This window comes from Archocentrus centrarchus, chromosome 16, assembly GCF_007364275.1.
Source record: "Archocentrus centrarchus isolate MPI-CPG fArcCen1 chromosome 16, fArcCen1, whole genome shotgun sequence".
Classification (NCBI taxonomy): Eukaryota; Metazoa; Chordata; class Actinopteri; order Cichliformes; family Cichlidae; genus Archocentrus; species Archocentrus centrarchus.
In genome coordinates, this window is record NC_044361.1 from 7,734,940 (window position 1) to 7,754,557 (window position 19,618).

Below are 19,618 nucleotides of genomic sequence, written 5' to 3' on the forward strand. Positions count from 1 at the left end.
TTTATTGTATAAATAAAATGCACTGCTGTTCATTGTCTTATATAGTCAACTTGACTACACAGGAAAGGAAAATGTATGAAAAGTTAAAAGATCTTCAGCTTAATTTATCTTTATCAGTTAATTTCCCTCTGGTGTCATTAAATCTGACAATTTATGGGTTTCCATAGTTAAGCATTAAAATTTGGTGTATTTGGTTTGTGTAACCATGCTTCTTTTAGTTTGCTTTTCCCACACAAATTTATTTTTCCAAGTACTGTTAGCATTTTTTTATGTTTAACAAATGATGAACTATTGGGTTTATTTACTTGTGCTCTTTCCCCTTTTTTCTATTTTCTCTCTATTCTTTTTTCTTCTCTCTCCCTTTTTCTTTTCTCTTTTCTTTTTTCCTCAGCCTGTCAACTCTGGCACAGCTTGTTACACAGTATGTTAAAAATAACTAAAATAAATATAAATAAATTAAAGGGTAAAGCACTAACAAGAGGAGCCTATAGAAAACTTATAGAGCTCATCTTGAAAGACCAAATATGTATGGCACAACAGTGCAAATCACAGTTCTGCTTGCAAGGTCTGCCAGACATGGCAGGCTTTAAAAAAAGAAAAAAAAATTATTTATAAAAAATGGTGTATTCAGGTTTGTATACTTAAGGGGCACCATGCACTGTGGCAATAACAAAATTTTCAAGGCAGTACCCATGATCAAGTAGGTCATGTACTGATAAATCATTTACATGTTACCACTTAACATGTCTGCCAAATAGTGACTGGCATGCTATCACAGAACCAACAACACTGGTAGACAGATACAGGTCAGTCTTTATTGTCGGTAAGTGTCAGCTTTTAAGGCATTTTATTAATGGTCATGGTGTTCTCGGTCAAATCCTCTGTGTTATCCTGCAGCAAAAATAGAAAGAAAAAATGACAACATAAAAAATAGTCTTATATGTTTCAGTGAAGTGTATGAGACTATTTTGACTATGAAAAGTTCCACAAGGCTAAGGGATCATTCACAATTATCGACATTTTCCAAAAGCGTACCAACCATATGCCAGGGGGCAGGGGGTTAGCATCCAGTCTACCCTTTTCAGATAGTTAGAAAATGTTGGTCAGAACTACGTAAATTGAGCACTGCTGCCTGACTGCCAATGCCCAAGGCATCCACTCTCGTTCACTTGTGTGGTCTGCAAAGATATGGCTGGTGGATCAATTCAAAGGCCTCACTGAATTCTCTAAAGTAGGCCATCATAGATTCACAGAAAGATTCTATTGACAATATTAGACAGGATCAATCTGTGAGTGTGGTGCAGCAGGTGTGGAAAACAGCCAAAGCCGCCGGAGATAAATTCCACAAGGAAGTGGAAGCATTGTTCCAAAAAGCCGAATCAAAAATGGAAACTATGCAGTAAACCACAGAAAACCATGATGGACTTTATTCAGAAGGTATGTACATTAATTCTACATGTTCCTGGCATGTTTTCATCTATGCTGGCTCATATATTTGTGCAGAATCTGGTGACTGGCAGCCGGCACTGTTAGTCTCTTTAGTGTAAGAAAACTCGGTATTGGCTGTCTCAAAGTCGATAGCTAGTCTCAAAAGTCGCTAGAAGTCTCTTAAGGACGAATAGAGGTCCGAGAGCAGGGGTCTGGGCGATGCCATAGTGTACAAAGGGACGCAGAGCGAGCGCTGTATGTACACAAAACACGGTGACAGCAGAGTTTTCAGGTTTCCAGTGTTGCACCAAAAAATGATTTAAGATTTTTTTTTTATGTATTATATTTGCTTGTATCAGTAAATAAACTGTGGTGCACAGGATTTATGAAGGGCTTATATTTGAAATGAAGAAATGACTTGTTTTGCAAATATATTTATGACTCTGCATTATTTTATTTACATTATAATCAATCTGGTCCTTTTTGGCTACTCTTTGAAGAATTCTAATATTTGTTGCTATTGCCTTTGTGACTCAAAATGAATTGATATCATTGATAAGAGATAATATTTGAGATATGCTTGACAGATTATAGGTCAACAAGTCATTTACAACAATATAAATACCAGAACTTGTTTTGGCAAACCGAAAATCACGTTTTAGCACAAGGCTGGCTATTCAGATGACAAATTGCTCCACTGCCACTGTGAACAGTGTGGTAGCATGTATATTTTGCGTACATGTAGTGCAGTACAATGCTTTAATAGATAGGAAAGAGTATATTTGATACCAATATTTCCAGAATTTTTCAACACCAGGATGTGTTTTTAATACTTTCTATTACATTAAAATACAAAAGAAATACAAAAGAAATGTCATGCAAAATGATCATTTTCTTTGTACTGGGGAGGGGGGGGGTAACTCTTTGTACACTTTAGAAAATGCTGATAATTGTGAATGACCCCTAAGCAAATTACCTACATTTTACTAATGTGTATCCCCATCATTCTTCTACGAATGCATCTACTTTTCAACAAAAATGTGGCTTCTATAACTTTAAGGGTGATTTAGCCTTTAAGATTTTTTTTTTTACTGCTGTGTTTATAGGATAGTCATAATAATATGTGATCCTCCATTGTGGTTTATATCTGCAATATAGCCAAATACAGACAGGCTTTACATTTAGGCTACGTTTACACTGCAGCCTGAAGTGACCCAATTCCGATTTTTTTGCCTTTATGCGACCTGTATCCGATCTTTTCATTACAATCTGAACAACACAGATCTGATTTTTTCAAATGCAACCCAGGCCACTTGGATATGTGGTCCTAAATCCAATACGTATCCTATCTTTTCAAATGCGACCTGTGTCTGTACGGCCAGGTCGCATCACTGTTGTCAACTCCTCAGTAAGGAAAGTAGCTATTGGCTGTCCTAAAAGTCGCTAGAAGTCGCTATATGACGTCACCACCTAATTTGCATAATTGGTTATTTGCATGTAGTTGCAATCGAGGTTGTAGGTGTCAGGCTGGGTGCTGCAGGCCGGGCAGAGAGGACCTCAGAGCAGGACGTGAAACGAGAGCAGACTTGTGCTTAATGTTTATTGAAGAAAACAAAGCTGGACAGGGTCCAGCTACACAAAGACTAAACACTTGAGAAAACTAGAAACTCGAAACTCAAAAAACACTCAGCGCGAACGTTTACCTAAACGTAAATAGACTTAGGACCCGACAAAGGACAAAGACAAAAGCAGGCAGTAAATACACAAGGGTAATGAGGGGAGTAACAACAGGTGGGAAAACAGCTGACCATAATCACGGAGACAGGGGGAAGCAAAACTGAACACAACACACAAGGAACATGACACTATCAAAATAAAACAGGAAGTGGAAAAAAACACAAAACACCCAACCTAACAAGAAATCCAGAATAACATACAATTAAACAAAAAGCCTAGCCACAACAAACTGAAGATCTAAAGAATAACAGCCAACAGGCAAAAAATATAACAAAATGAAACTAAACAAAAAGGAACTCAAACCCTTGGCCACCGGCCCACAACCATGACAGTAGGAGAGAGGAATAACATCTTTGGAGATACAAAAAGTAAAGAAAAAAACACCCTAAATATGTTTAGACATACTAGGGCTGGGGAATATGGACCAAAATAATATCTCAATATTTTTTTACCTGAATGGCGATATACGAAATATGTCTTGATATTTTTTCTTCCCAAAGGTATAAACAAACGGGCACTTCTGAGTCAAAGCTACATGTCCCAAATGTCACACAGACACTTTTATTAACATTCAGCTGTAGATGTACAGGAGAAATTACTCCTGAGAAATTAACCACTAGCATATTTAAATAATAATGCTTGTCAAATAAATTAATGCTTTTTTTCTCCATAACAAAAGACTCACAGCTGTGCTATTAAAATGTAAACAGAGAAGATCCAGAGCAAAAATAGCAAACGGCTGACTTATTCTTTAAAAAGCCAGTCAGCAGTGAAGTAGACTTCAGCAAAGTGCTTCCTCCTGCGTAAGATAACAAACATGTAAACAGACTGAATGAACAAACTTCCATCCTTCAGTCAGCAGGATTTCAGCCAGCTCAGTAAATCCATAGACATGTACACTGACGTATCACAGCAACGGGCCCACCCGCTCAATGCGGTGTCGTATCCACCGGCTGCATCACGAGGACATGAACAGAGCCACTTCTGCTATTAAGGTCACATGACTTACGGTACATACCAACAGCCAGGTACTCTTGGGGGTCCGGGTGATGCCAAAGCAGCTTAACTGACGCAGTATGAAGGCTGTATGCACACAAAACACAGCGATAGCGGAGGATTTCAGGTTAACAGAAAACTCTCCAAAAGTCGCCAACATCATTGGGAAAACTCGCTAAATTTGTCGCTAGTTGCTTTTTGGAAAAAGAGTCGCTAGGGGGGTCTGAAAAGCCACTACATCTAGCGACAAAGTCGCTAAGTTGGCAACAGTGGGTCGCATTTAGCCGCATGCACGTCATTGATACTCGACAAACGTCACTATTCTGCGTCCCGTTACGCGGAAGCGGGAAGTGTTAGGGATTATTTTTTACTCAGTGAATAAAGGACATATGTTTAAGGTAAACTCCAGTGGGCTTGAAGTGATGTGCTGGAAACCCCATTTTTTTGCAAACTGGCTGAACTCTCTCGAGTTGTAGCATGGCCCATTGTCACTGATAACTTTTTCAGGAATCCCATGCCTGGCAAACACACTTTTCATCTTGTGGATCACAGCTGATGTGGTGGTGTTGTGCAGGCGTTCAATTTCAAAATACCTGCTCAGGTAGTCACATATGACAACATAGGTGTCAGAGTTCCAGGTGAACAGGTCTGTTGCTACAGTTTGCCATGGGTTGTCTGGGATTTCTTGGGAGAGCATGGGCTCTTTCTGGTTGGAGTTGTGATGTGTTTGACATGTGTCACATCTCATTTTCATTTCTGTCGACGCATACCTGGCCAAAACATTATGTCTCTTGCTCTGTGTTTGCTTTTCTCCATTCCGAAATGTCCTGTATGTATGCGTTGTAGCATCTCCTGGCGGAGCTTGTGGGGAATGAGGATCTTCTCGCCCTTGAGAAGGATTCCATCAGCTTCTGTGATTTCAGTGCAATGGTTCCAGTATTCACTCATGAGCGATGGCCATTTTTCTTTGTCTCTGGCCAGCCTGAATGGATGACGTCTTTGAGAGCAGACAACTGCTCGTCTTCAGCTGTGGCTGTTTTGAGGTCAGTCAGCCTCTCCATACTAACTGGCATTGTGCTGATGACAGTGTGTATTTGAGTTTCCATATCTTCGGTTAGTGAGCTGTCCTCATCATCTGTTGATTTTCTTGACTGTGTCGGCGACTGGAATCTCCCTCCCAGGTTTGTGGATGAGGGTGAAACTGTACTTCTGCAGTGCGAGCAGCATGCGCTGTAAACGTGGTGGCACAAGTGCTAGTTGCTTGCGAAGTATTGACTCTAGTGGCTTGGGGTCAGATTCAACAATCACATGTTGATGTACTCATGGAATCTTTTGCATCCATGTAAGAGAGCATAGAGTTCTTTCTCTATTTGAGCATAGTTTTGCTCCGTATTGTTGAGGAGTTTTGATGCATATGCAATGGGTCGGCCTTTTTGCATGATGGTAGCACCTAATCCATGTTTTGATGCATCAACCTGCAGTGTCACTTCTTCTCTTGGATCGAAGAAGGCTAGTACTGGCCCTGGTTCAGCTGTTATTGTCTCTTTCATTTTTTTCAAATGCTTTTCCATGTGTTTCGTCTCATTTGAACTCTTTGTCATGTCGAAGAAGTTGTCTGAGCGGTGCGCGAGGATTGTCTCCAGTTCTGCTTCATTTTCTGGTGGTGGCATGTCACGGGTCGCTTTCACTTTCATAGGGTGTGGCTCAAGTCCGTTTGCTGTGAGTTTGTGTCCAAGTAGTTGATTTCACTGACACAGATCCGACACTTGTCTGGGTTGAGCTTTAGACCTTTTTCTCTTGTTTGGCTGAGCATGGCTTTGAGGTTGCGGTTGTGCTCCTCTTTTGTTTTCCCGAACACGATGATGTCATCTACAATGCCAGCCACTCCTTCCAGGCCCTCGTATGTTTCATCAATCCTCCTTTGGAACTCATCTTGGGCAGTCACGATGCCAAAAGGCAGCCTGAGGAAGCGATACCTGCCAAAGATGGTGTTGAAGGTAGTGAGCAGAGATGACTGTTCACTAAGTTTGATGGCCCAGTACCCAGATCTAGCATCTAGTATGCTAAAGTATTTCACCTCATCCAACTTGTAGGTTATATCATCAAGCGTTGGGAGGGGGTAATGTGGCCTCATTATAGCTTTGTTCAAAGCTCTTGGGTCCAGACATACACGAAGCTTGTTTGTTTTTTGGTTTCTCACAGATGACAAGTGCATTCACCCACTGTGTTGGGTCTGTTACTTTACATATTATGTCGTGTTGTTCCATGTTTTCAAATTCCTGTTTCAGGCGATCTCTGAGGGCAAAAGGCACTCTCCTTGGGGGGCAAACCACTGGTGCTATGCTGGAGTCAATTCTGAAACTGCATTCACCCTGAAAAGCACCAATACCTTTGAAAACATCAGAGTATTCTCTCAGTATGTCAGTTGACTGGTTTATGGTTACTGTGTTATTTGCGGTGGAGACTGTTATATATGACTTTTATGAGTCCGAGGGCTTTGCAGGCTTTGTAGCCCAGGATGGGTGGGTTATTGCAGTCTATGATGTAGAATCTCTGTGTAGTTGTTTTGTCTTTGTATCTGCTGACAAGGATACAGTACCCTGACACCTTGAGCGGGTGTCCTCCATACCCATACAGCTCGTGCTTGTCTTTCTTCAAGGTCATTTTGGGCATTAGCTTTTTAAAGTATTTTGTAGGTATCACATTTGTTTGTGCTCCTGTGTCTAACTTGAATGTTAGTTTCATGTCATCTTGTCCCAGACTTATTTCTGCATATACACTGTCCTCGTCCTCTTCTTCTGTTGCTGTGATGGTGTCTACAAACAGCTCTGGCTGTAATGCTTCCCGAGCTTCTCTTATAGTGTGCACCTCTCTGTGTCCAGCTCTTGGTGTAGTTGGAGGTTTGGACCTGCATACTTTGGGATAGTGGTTGTATTTTTTGCATTTTAAGCATTGTTTTCCTTTGCTGGGCATTCTGTTTGTCTGTTGTGTGTGCCTCCACAAGCACCACAGCCTTTTCTGGGTATTTTCTGGTTTTCTTTTTGTCTTTTTGTTTGATCGAAGCCTGGTTTTGCTGTTCTTTTGTCCACTGCATGTACTTCCTGGCTGTCAATAGCCATAGCATTTAGCTGTAGCTGCGCTAACTCATGGGAGCGGTCTATGTCAATAGCTTTGTCTAGCGTTAGCTCTGGGCCTTGGCTCAGTAACTTTTCCCGTACCTTTGGTGAGTTTGTGGCAAAAACAATACGGTCCCGTACCATTTCGTCATTATTGATGTAGCTACAGTCTTTGACTAAGAGTTTGAGCTTGGTGACAAACTGCTCAAATGACTCACCATTGCTCTGCATCTTCTGATGAAACTTGTATCTGGCGAAGATCGGATTAGCTTTGGGCGTGAGGTATGCTGTAAAGCCCTCGTAATATGTTTTGAGCAACTTAGCTTCATCCTCCGATATGGTCCAGGTGTTGCTTATGTCTTGGCCTTTGTCCCCAATCCACAGCAGGAGAAAACTGCATTTCTGTTCCTCGGTTCTCCATTCGAGCGGTCCCTTAAACATTAGCTCTGCGTGCTGTTTGAAGCGGCGCCATGCGTCTGGTAGGTTGGATGAATCCCAGTCCATCCGCGGAGTTGGAACACCGAAAGCCTCCATCTTCTTTCTTGCCGACGATCAAAACACTGCCCATTGGTAATGCACGTGGATCCGTAAGTTACTCTGACACCATGTTGTGTCTGTCGGATTGTTAATAAATCCACAGATATAGCATGACGAGAGTTACGTCTCTTTATTTAGCCTCGCTACATAACAACTCACCAGCAATTCCAAAAAAACATAGTCAAACCCGCCAACCTGCGGTTTCAGTAACCGGGAGTTTCAAAATAAGAGTCCCATGGATACAGTGGTTACAAAACATTACAATAACAACGAGCTGTATAAAAATGTTTTGGTTAGACAGGAACACGGGCTCAGAGAGAGAGTGCACACTCTTACTCTGATTCCCCACATGGCCATGTGTGTATTTTTTCTGATCCTTTAATATATTAAATGTTTTACTTTAATTAAAGTGTTTCAGGTGTCTTCCTTCACAAAAAACCTGTTTACCTGACAGAAGGAAAATAAATTTGCTTCTGTAAACACTGAGCATGCTTGCTACGTGTAACGTTATCGCGTCCTCTACTGCGCATGCGGGACACCATTAACGTCATCTGCAGTTCACCAGTGTTGCCAACTTAGCGACTTTGTCGCTAGATTTAGGGCTTTTCAGACCCCCCCCCCCCAGCAATTTCTTTTCCAAAAAGCGACTAGCAACATATTTAGCGAGTTTTCCTGGTGACGTCAGCGACTCTTGGATAGTTTTTAAAATCCTCCGCTATCGCCATGTTTTGTGTACATACAGCCTTCATACTGTGTCCGTTCAGACGCTTTGGCATCGTCCGGACCCCCAAGACAACCTGGCTGTTGGTATGTACCGTGAGTCACGTGACTTTAATAGCTGAAGTGGGTCTGTTCATGTTCTCGTGATGCAGCCGGTGGATACGATACCGCATTGAGCGGGTGGGCCCATTGCTGTGATACGTAACAGCAATGGGCCCACCCGCTGCTGTGATACGTCAGTGTATGGATATACTGAGCTTGCTGAAATCCTGCTGACTGAAGGATGGAAGTTTGTTCATTCAGTCTGTTTACATGTTTGTTATCTTACACAGGAGGAAGCACTTTGCTGAAGTCTACTTCACTGCAGACTGGCTTTGTAAAGAATCAGTCAGCCTTTTGCTATTTTACATATTTCTGTATCTTTTCTGTTTACATTTTAATAGCATGGCTGCAAGTCCTTTGTTATGGAGGAAAAAAGCATTAATTTATTTGAAGAGCATTATTATTTAAATATGCCAGTGGTTTATTTTTGAGCAATTTCTCCTGTACATCTACAGCTGAATGTTAGTAAAAGTGTCTGTGTGACTGTTGGGTTTGCTGCCGCTTCTTCCATGTCGTAAATGATCACACACTTTTTAGTCTCTTGACTCCTTTATTCTTAACTTCATCACAGCTCTGGAAATGTGCTCAGTAGCCATGGTTGTAAACGTTCACACTGCGTACACTTTTTTTTTTTCTCACTGCCGTAAAATTGAATGATCACAACAAGGTCGTAAAACAAAGTAAAAGAAAAAACACAATAGTTTCTGCAGGAAGTTCCATTCACCACACAGGACATATCAAAATAAAAGTGCTCACCAAAATAAAACATTAGTGTCTAACAGAAGAATTTGAGAACAGAACTTAACAGTGACATTTGGGACATGTAGCTTTGACTCAGAAGTGCCTTTTTGTTTATACGTTTGGGAAGGAAAAAAATATCAAGGCATATTTCGTATATATCGCCATTCAGGTAAAAAAATATTGAGATATTATTTTGGTCCATATTCGCCAGCCCTAGTAGTTCTAAACATATTTATGGTGTTTTTTTCTAAACTTTTTGTCTCTCCAAAGATGTTATTCCTCTCTCCCACAGCCTCGATTGCAACTACGTGCAAATAACCAATTATGCAAATTAGGTGATGACGTCATATAGCGACTTCTGGCGACATTTAGGACAGCCAATAGCTACTTTCCTTGCCGAGGACTTGGCAACAGTGCAGTTCACACACAGATCACATCCAAGTCGCATATATTTGGAAATGTGAACAACCACAAAAAAAAAATTGGAATTGGGTCACTTCAGGCTGCAGTGTGAACATAGCCTTAGATACCAAGCAGTAAGGTAGAGTGCTTCTCATACCTGTATGTCGACATAGCTTTCAACCCATGGAAGCAGTTCAGTTATTCTGCTGTAGACACCTGGTTTATTGGGTCGTGCACATCCATCTCCCCAGCTCACCAAGCCTGCCAGTTTCCAGTCCCCATCGTGAGTCTCACATACAAGAGGTCCACCGCTATCACCCTTAAGAGAAGGTAATCATTTCAAACACCAAAATTATGTTAGATAACATTGAAGTTATCTAACCTAAAGTTAATCTTTTGTTAGAATGTAAAGTTTTAAAAAGTTATTCATAAACCTGTGCTAGGTTTATGGAGGATGTTTTATTTCCATGGTTGTGTACCTGGCAGGAGTCCACCCCTCCACCCATGCTACCAGCACAAATCATTCGAGGAGTTATAAAGTCACCATAAACGCTCAAGCTGGAGCAGATGGACTGAGGTATTACCTTCACCTGGGCCTGCCTTAACTCATCTGACATATAGCCTGGCAAAAAAAAAAAAAGAAAAAATGAGTAAAGAAAAAAAAAATCAGCAGCCACTGTTAAAAAAAGGTAATGAAAATGAATGGAAAGACCTGATAGTAGCTACTTCAGGTTCAGTACAAACAAAAATATGGCTTGTTTAAAGTTTCTTTCCTAATATTTTCTACTCATAAAGCTATTATTTTTCATTTTGGGGGATAAAACAGTAACAATAACTAGGAAATTACATACAGTTATGACTGAAATTGTTCTGGTGTTGTCAAATAATTTTCTTTTAGATGTCAAAAGGCCTTAACACAACTGAAGACCACAAAATGTAGCCACAGTTGCAGTGTTTTGTTACAGTGCACACCTGTGTTTTCATTTATCAATCCCCAGCCTGTGATCCAACAGTCTGCTCCAGCAGAAAAGAGCTCCTTTGGACTGGGTAAACAGACGGGTCGAACCCCACCTATAAGGAGTACAAGTAAAGTGATAAAGGTTACCACACTCTGTCATGACTAGGAAAGCACATATTCTCTCTCTCTCTCTCTCTCTCTCTCTCTCTCTCTCTCTCTCTCTCCATGCATATGCATATACTGTATATATATATATATATATATATATATATATATATATATATATATATATATATATATATATATATATGTTGGAGTCTTTGAAACCCAACATCCAAACTGACGGCGAAACAACTTGTAGCTCAGTGTTCCAGCATACAATGGAAGCAACTGCTATCGCAACTACAGATTGACAATATACAACACAAATGCTACTGCAAGGGAGAACCAAGATGACAGGTCAGGGGGGATATTTTGTCATCCCCACACTTCAAGATTGGGTACCAAGCCCCAATAATAACAACTAGTACATTGAATACCAGAGTAGCTGACCTGAAAGATAAGATCATGGCTAAGAAGGAGAACTGCACCCCTCGACACTAAGTCAGCAAGACTACATGAAGTACCCTCTGAAAGTCTACTAGAAGATGCGAATGCAGGACTACGGACAATCCCTACAACAACTATCCCTGAAACATCAGTTAATGTATACCATGGCAGCAGTGATCCTTGAGATGCTCAGCTATAAGATGAACAGCAATTAGGAGCAGTGCCCTCTATGGAAAAGATGACTAGAGGCTAAGATCAAGGCAGCACAGAGGGAAGTTAGCCAGCTCTCTGAATTGCAGAAAGGTGTGATGAAGAACGCGCTGCCTATAGTACAACAGGCTGTCCATACCTGAGGCCTTAGAGACTGCCAAGCAGTCAAAGGCTTGGGTAACCACCTCAAGAGGAATGCCAGAGAGATAGAAGCCAGAGTAAACCACATATTCTCCCCCGAACTATCCAAGGTATACTTTCAGTGGCCGGGGAACAATATGAGAACAGCACCCCCACCAAGGCTGGAGACGGAGCAATACTGCGAGAGCATATAGGAGAAGGAACGCACAACACCAATGCTCAGTGGCTAGTGGACCTAAGGGCAGACCACAACAACCTCCCTGAACAAATACAGTGGCAGACATCCAGGAAAGAGTCTCACATATGAAGAGCTGGACAGCACCAGGCCCTGATATGATACACACCTACAGGCTAACGAAGCTGACTGCACTCATGAGCACCTGGCAGCACAAATGAACCAGCTGCTAGAGGCTAATAACACCCAGAATGGCTGACTGAAGGTTGCATGGTCCTGATACCCAAGGACCCCCAGAAGGGACCAGTCCCATCCAACTACCGGCCCATAACCTGCCTCGGTATGACATGGAAACTCCTGTCAGGCATCATAGCAGCTAAGTTGAGCAGGCATGTGGCACAATACATGAGATGGGCCCAGAAAAGAATTGGTAGGTATACCAGGGGAGCAAAACATCAGCTACTGGTAGATAGAACAGTCACTTGTGACTGCAAGACTGGACTGACCAACCTGTGCACCACTTAGAAAGCCTATGGCTCAATGCTGCACACATGGATCCTGGAATGCCTAGAACTATACAAGATCAACAGGGCCCAAAGCGCCTTCATCACTGGGGATGTGGAGAACAAAACTAGAGGCCAACTTCAAGCCCACTGCACAAGTCACCATCAAGTGGGCGATTTACCAAGGAGATGCTCTGTCCTCACTACTGTTGTGCATTGGCCTGAATCTCCTCAGCCAGATCATCGACAAGACTGGCTATGAATACTGGCTACGGATACAGACTACGAAACAGAACAACCACCAGCCACTTTTCTATACATGAATAACATCAAGCTGTATGCCAGGAATGAATGAGACATTGATTTACTGATCCAATCTACTAGGATCTACAGCAATGACATTGGACTGTCATTCGGACTGGAGAAGTGTAGTCGGATGGTAAGAAAGAGAGAGAGAAGGTAGTCAGTACTCAGGGGATTGCACTACCAGAAGACAACATTGCAGACATTGAATAAAAGCTACAAGTACCTTGGAATCAGTGTTGCCAAGTTTGCTTAATATAAGAGACTTTGGGCTTGTTTTTTTCTAAAGTCGCTTGCAAATATCGTGAGTCGTGGGTTGCGGTTTTTTGGGCTTGTTTTTGAACGTGGAGGTGCTTATTTGGGGTTGACTTTCTTTCCAAGTGAAACTCCTTGATTATCTCACGGTGCCCATAATAAAGCAAAAGACGAGTGGTAGGTAGTTTGTCCCTTCCAAGCCCCCGTTTCCTGTTTATCGCTCCTGCACAAGTTGACCGGGCGCACACCCAAACAAACACTCATAACAGCCCAGAGTGAGGAGGCAGCGCAAGAATGAGCTCAGTAAGTGGGGAAATATAGAAAAAATATAATAAAGAGTGGGACAAAGAGAGCGCACTTACAGAACGGATCAGATGGGAGACAGTGGCGCTAAAAGTGGGTATGCACTATATGCAATGCACAGGGGCGCCGCACAAGAGGGCTGCGCCAAAACAATTTTATTTCTCTTGTCGGCATTTTCTGTATTTAACAGCTGTGCATATGAAATGATCAGTAACAGAGGAACGGCGCCGATTAGGCACCCCTGTGCTCCTTCACCTCCCCTCCTCCTGCCCCCCCCCCCCCCCCCCCCCCCCCCCCCCCCCAAAAAAAATGTGTCCGCATACACCTCTGAAAGTGGCTGCGGTCCTAATGGGAGACGTAACCAAAGGCATTCTGCAGATTTTGCAAGTGTGAAATATGTGCTCACCATGCTGATTTAGTTCAACGTGCTAATACAGAGAAGCACACACAAAAAAACTGTGCACCCTTCTCTTCTATGAGGCTAAGAACCATGGGTTTCACTGCTCCAGAACACAATAAGACAAAACAAAGAATTGAGCTATACTACTATAGAGCTATACTGTTTAAACTCTGCCTCAGATTTACACAGTGTTATGGGTTGCCAGTTAGGCTTCTTTTGGGCTTGTTTTCATAGAGCTGGTTGCTTGTTTCTGTCGCGAGATCTGGCAACACTGTTTGGAATCCCACAGGTAAATGGGAACCATGAAGAGGCCACTAGGAAAGCTGCAACCTCCAAGTACCTGCAGAGAGTAAGGCAAGTCCTGAAGAGTCAACTGAATGGGAAGAACGAGATCCGGGCTATCAACACCTATGTCCTGCCAGTTGTCAGATACCCTGTAGGGATAATAAGCTGGCCAAAGAAGGAAATAGAAGCCACTGACATCAAGACAAGAAAACTCCTTACCATGCACGGAGGGTTTCACTTGAAATGCCACACCCTGAGGCTGAATGCTAAGCGGAAGGAAAGAGGCTGAGAACTTATGAGTGTCAGAACCACTATCCTAGATGAAACAACAGTGATCCATGAGTACACCAGGAAGATGGCCACAACTGATCATGTGCTTAGTGAATACCTCAGGGAGCAGAAACCCAAGAAAGAAGAAAAAAAATTGGAACCTTCATGGAAAGACAGGCCTTTGAATGGCATGCACCACAGGCAGATAAAAAAACAGGAACCTTGGTTGATATCAAAGAATCCTGCCAATGGCTGGACAGAGTTGGGGTGAAAAACAGCACACTCATGGTAGTACAAGATTGATAGAGGCTGGGGTGTACCACACCAGGCAAGACCCCTGGTGCAGGCTGTGCAGAGATGCCCTTGAGACAATCCTGCACGTAACAGCAGAGTGCAAGATGCTAACAGGCAGCATGGAATGCCAGAACCATGTGGCTGGCAAAATACCATATTTTTCAGGCTATAAGGCGCACATAAAATCCTTAAATTTCCTCAAAAATTGGCAGTGCGCCTTGTAATCCGGTGCGCCTTATGTGTGAATTGTTCTTGTGCTTACTGACCTTGAACCAATTTTATGTGGTACACTGCGCTCAAAAATATGTCAAAATGTTTTAGTGCGACTTTGGTAAGGGACGTTTAATAAATATCGAAATATTCCAGAGCGTACAAAGCGTACAACAGGGGGGGTACGCTTTTCAAATAGTTGAGCGCTGCCATCTGACCGCCGATGGCTGAGGCATCCACACCACTGCACCATTGCGTGGTCTGCAGCGATATTTCCTCCGGTCTGGCAGATCAGTTCAAAGGCCTCATTGAATTCTGTAAAATAGGCCATCATTGATTCACAAAATGACTCTACTGACGATATTAGACAGGAACAAGCTGTGAGTGCAGCGCAGCAGGTGTGGAAAGCAGCCGAAGCTGCTGGAGATAAATTCAAAAAGAAGTGGAAGCATTGTTCCAAAAATAGAAACCATATGCAGTAAACTGCAGAAAACGATGATGGATTTTATTCTACATGTTCCTGGCCTATTTTCATCTATGCTGCCCCGGATATTTGTGCGTAATCTAGCGATCAGCGGCCGGCGCTGTTGCCAACTTTTGTGCAACAAAACTCGCTGTTGGCTGTCTCAAAAGTTGCCCTTTTGTTAACAATTAAATGGTTGCTGTGTGCCGCAACCAAAAAAAAAAACCAGTAACAACAACGAGACTGACTCGGATAATGACGAGAGGGAACCCGGCATGCTTGATGCCGAAATCGCCCAACTGTTCAAATCAGACACTGAAGATGAGGAATTTAAAATGTGAGGGTATTTTTCTGTATTTGTTACAACTGAACAATATTCTGAGTTATTGTGAATGAGTTGAATAAAGTTTGACTTACCTGGCGCTTTTGCTTCGCTCTACATATGTTTTATCATGTGCCTTATAACCCTGTGCGCCTTATGTGTGAAAATAGACCCGTTCATTGATAGTGCGCCTTATGGTCCGAAAAATAAGGTACAGGAATATCTGTGCCAAGTATGGCCTGGAAGTCCCAGTGTCAACATGGGATACACCTCCAAGGGTAGCCAAAATGAAAAATGATGAAAGATGGAGCAATCCGTGTCTTTCTTACCCATCATGGCCATGTCTGTGATGGTGCGCAGCAGCCCCACATCATAGTCATTCTCCTTGTCCTTGTCATAGTTAGGATGGTAGAGGATCTGCAGTGCCCTATAGTGTTGGCCCAGAGATTTTTGTGCAATGCTTACAGTGCCTGCGACCACCATCCAGTCATCCACTTGAAGCATGTTATTTCTGCAGAAATAGAGTGACAGAAAAGTTTATGGATGGAGCTCAGTTTCAGAAGCAGAGTGTGCTCACTAATGATTGTCTTTATTTGACTAATTATTTTCTGCAATTTCAGTTTTTTCCCTGCATTTTATAATTTCAGTATCACAGTTTAGTACCCAGTCATAGACAAATTGCACTTATTTCTATTTTAACTTTAGCCTTGCAAATATTATGACTGCTCACGGTATGTAGTGGCACTCAAAAAATCTGCACCCATTGCTGAAAATCCAAACTGAACATTCAATGGGAACAAATAGTCCCTTTCGATCAGGGTGGGCAAACTACAGCCCGTGGGCTACACCCGGCCTGTTGGTCTTTTTAATCCAGCCTGCCGAAGATTGGTACAGCATTGCCCAAATCAAATCATAATTATGACTGATGTTGAGGATTCTGAGAATTGCTACAACAAAATTAACACCAGACTTCAATGCACTGGCAAAAACAATGCTGTTCCCACTAAAAGTAAATTTAAGTATTAACACTGTAATGCCTTTTTTATGTTTTATATGTATGCATCTGGTGCTGGCCTGGCCCATCTGTCAAATTTCAAAAAGTCAATGTGGCCCTAGAGCCAAAACATTTGCCCACCAATCAGCTCTGCATTTAAGGTCCAGGTTAAACCAGGTTAAAATCTTCACCAGAGTGCCTTTCAACCGCTGTGGTAAACGGCCTCCAGCCATCTCATGACAAAAGACTTTGTATACTTTGACTAATGTATTTATCTTTGTCTAATGCCTGTGCCAGGAAGCTCTGTCTCATCTCTGCTTGCCTACCCTCTTGGACCGAGTGGGTCCGAGAGGGTAGGCTACGTTGTACAGATCTCATACTGCGCTCATCTATTCCTGCCTGCCCACCCGAGGACCACCGGAGCCCTTGCAGCAACCACATTCCTCCCCCAAGGATTAGCCAGTTTTCAAACATAATGGTAAGAAGGTGTTACCTTGGACTGAACAGGTGGTATTTTCTGAAGACTTTGCTAATTGGCTGTACTTAGTAACTGAACTCCTTACTCCTTACTCTTACTCAACAAAGCAGTGAGCTGCAGTGATCACCCAGCGAGAGGAGATGATGGCACCACCACAGACGTGTTTCCCTCTCCATTGCATGCTGACTTGCCAGCCCCAATCATTCTTTGCAGCTAAGGTCCCTCCAACAATCCGACGGCCATCACTGAACAGAACTGAGCAATCTGGATATGAGATGAAGAAAAAGAAGGCAAGCACGATAAGTGAAAAGAGACAGATACAGAAAATACCTGTTTAAAAAATGTAAAAGCTCTTTTTAAAAAAAAAATAAAATGATCACTGTGACGAGGCGCACCTGTCACTGACTATGGACAGTGGACATGGATGTGCACATGTACACTGGCATTCACACATTTCTCTGTTTGGTCTTGTTGGCAGTAAAAATCACCATTATCGTTGCCAGATGTCATTAGTGCAACAAAAGGGGTTGGAACAGTTGACATTCTTATTCAGCCTCACAAAGTTGCCAGATTACACTTCCACTTACTTTTCACTGATGCAGCGGAGAGTCAGCAGTCAGCCTGCTCTCTCCGATCGGGGAAGCAGATGGGCAAGACGAGGCTCGGAGTGCCTGTTAAGTATTAAGTTTGAGTGTGCATTTGGGGTCACGTGAACTGCATTGTTTTGTTTTTTGTTTTTTCTCCCTTTAACTAGCCTGTTTAAGTTACAGAAAAAATGGTTGGGAAAATATACTTAATTGGCCTGAATGGGCAGTCTTCCAACGATCACGCTGAGGGTAGTCTGTGGTCTGTTTGTTACCATGGACTCTAAGGTGGCCGAGTCATGGAGGAACTCAGTTCAGTCACCTTAACTTTGTATGTCGAATATTTTGTTTTTTCCCCTTTTCATTTGTTGTAAATAGCCTTATTGTTCACTTTGAGACGCCGGCATAATAAATCACACCTGGAGAACGTCTTCACCAGTGGGGAGGAAATTATGAGAGAACAATCACAAAGATGGTTTTAATTAATTTTAAGTATATGAAGCGTTTAATATGAATAATGATTATGATTAATATTCTAGTGAAACCCCTTTCATGAAAAGGCTCTGAGAATTACAGCCAGCCTGATGGATATGTAATTATCATTTTCTGTCTGAGACAGATAAGCAGTAAATTGGAGTGGCATTGAATCCAACCATCCCGGAGCTCTGCAGACCAAACACATTAATCACTGTAAATTTTATGTTCTTACCTGCAGTGATATTTCCTGTCTGGTTCACTGGATTTTGGGGCAGAAAGGGCCGCTGCGTTAGGAAACTGCAGCTCCCTTTCCCACCACAGAGAGGAGTTGATTCATCCATCTCAGAGGGAAACAGCAAGAACTCAGCTAATATGAAGAGAAAAGAAAACAGCAAGATGACACAGTGCATTATCTTAAGTGGATAGTCAAATATTAATTCATTCTGAGAATAATCTTAATAACTGTTAGGTTCAAATTCTGAACCTCAGCAAATTGTTAAATCCTGTCTATGCCCTTTTGTCTCTCTTTTTCCAAGAATATAATTTGATTTCCAGCAGAGGGCTTCATAGAGGACTCAATAAATGGCATACTAACTTAGTTGTCTTCCTGATTTGATTTGCATTTATTCCTAATCACAGGAAACTAATATGTATATTCAGGGAGGTGTAATGGAAAGCACTAATGCTGGATGATCTAACTGGCTTTTTATTACACTATCATACTAAAGTGGCATATTATAATGTAGGGTATCTAAAGATTTATTATTATTATTATATTATTATTATTTGGTAATAGGACTGATAACTATGTGATGAGATTAAATGAACTCTAAGTGCTAAATTCAATGTAATACTGATGTATTGGTGGTACCCTGTGTTTCAGAGGTTACCTAAGAGAGCAACAGTGATGATCACTATTATGGAGACAACAATTCCCACAACTACTAACAGCTCACGAGATGTACAGGCTGGTGATGGGGCATCTGCAAACAAACAATAACAAAAATTGAAAATTGAAAATAGCTCTAAGCTTCAAGGCATCCTGTCTTCATCAGCTTTCTTAATTCATAGACCTTTATATATTATATTGCATTGCTTAAAGTAATGATCAACAAGAGATCAGTTCACTGGGATCCATTTAATTAAAGCAAAGAAGTCACATTAAGCTGTAAAACAACTAATGATGAATATGAGGGAATGTTGTATTAAACCAAAGTGACTGTGAGTATCAGTTTGGTTTTATTGTAGTTTATTGTTTTATTGTTTATTTATACATGGAGAGATATGTGTTATGGAGAGAACCTATTAGCTTTAATGCAGTACATAAGGATAAATTCATTTTCTTAACCATTTGTCCAGTTTAGGGACACGGGGGGGCTGGAGCCTTTGCCAGCTATCACAAGGCGAAAGGCAGAATACAGTATGCCCTGAGCAGACTGCAGGGCTAACACAGAGAAACAGACAACCATTCACACTCACATTCACATGTATGGCTAATTTTAGAATCACCAACTATCTTTGGATGTCTTTGTACTGTGGGAGGAAGCTCGAGAGAACCAGTGCAGCCACACACAGAAAGGCCCCATCCCACAAGTGGACTCAAATCCAGGACCTTCTTGCTTGCTTAGAAAATAGTGCCAATAGTGATTTAGCTTGCATTATTAT

General features: G+C 42.0%; 1 protein-coding gene across 1 annotated transcript; it reads right to left on the reverse strand.

The window, feature by feature from the left end:
• Positions 1-829: 829 nt before the first annotated feature.
• On the reverse strand, positions 830-18,931 carry LOC115794938 (transmembrane protease serine 13). Its single transcript, XM_030750649.1, has 8 exons — positions 18,844-18,931; positions 18,186-18,320; positions 16,991-17,156; positions 15,750-15,931; positions 10,752-10,850; positions 10,259-10,401; positions 9,937-10,098; positions 830-891 (listed from the first exon to the last, which is right to left on the reverse strand). Exons 2-8 carry the CDS (start codon positions 18,292-18,294, stop codon positions 838-840), a joined length of 915 nt encoding a protein of 304 aa, XP_030606509.1. The 5' UTR covers positions 18,295-18,320; positions 18,844-18,931; the 3' UTR covers positions 830-837.
• Between the last annotated feature and the right edge of the window lie 687 nt (positions 18,932-19,618).

Bases quoted from the DNA above. Each gene is read 5' to 3' on its own strand.
- LOC115794938 (XM_030750649.1), bottom strand. From the start codon at position 18,294: ATGGATGAATCAACTCCTCTCTGTGGTGGGAAAGGGAGCTGCAGTTTC. The intron at 17,157-18,185 runs GTAAGAACATAA...TCTCATATCCAG, and splicing joins GACAGGAAATATCACTGCAG to ATTGCTCAGTTCTGTTCAGT. The intron at 10,099-10,258 runs GTACACAACCAT...CCTTCTCTTAAG, and splicing joins GAGGGGTGGACTCCTGCCAG to GGTGATAGCGGTGGACCTCT.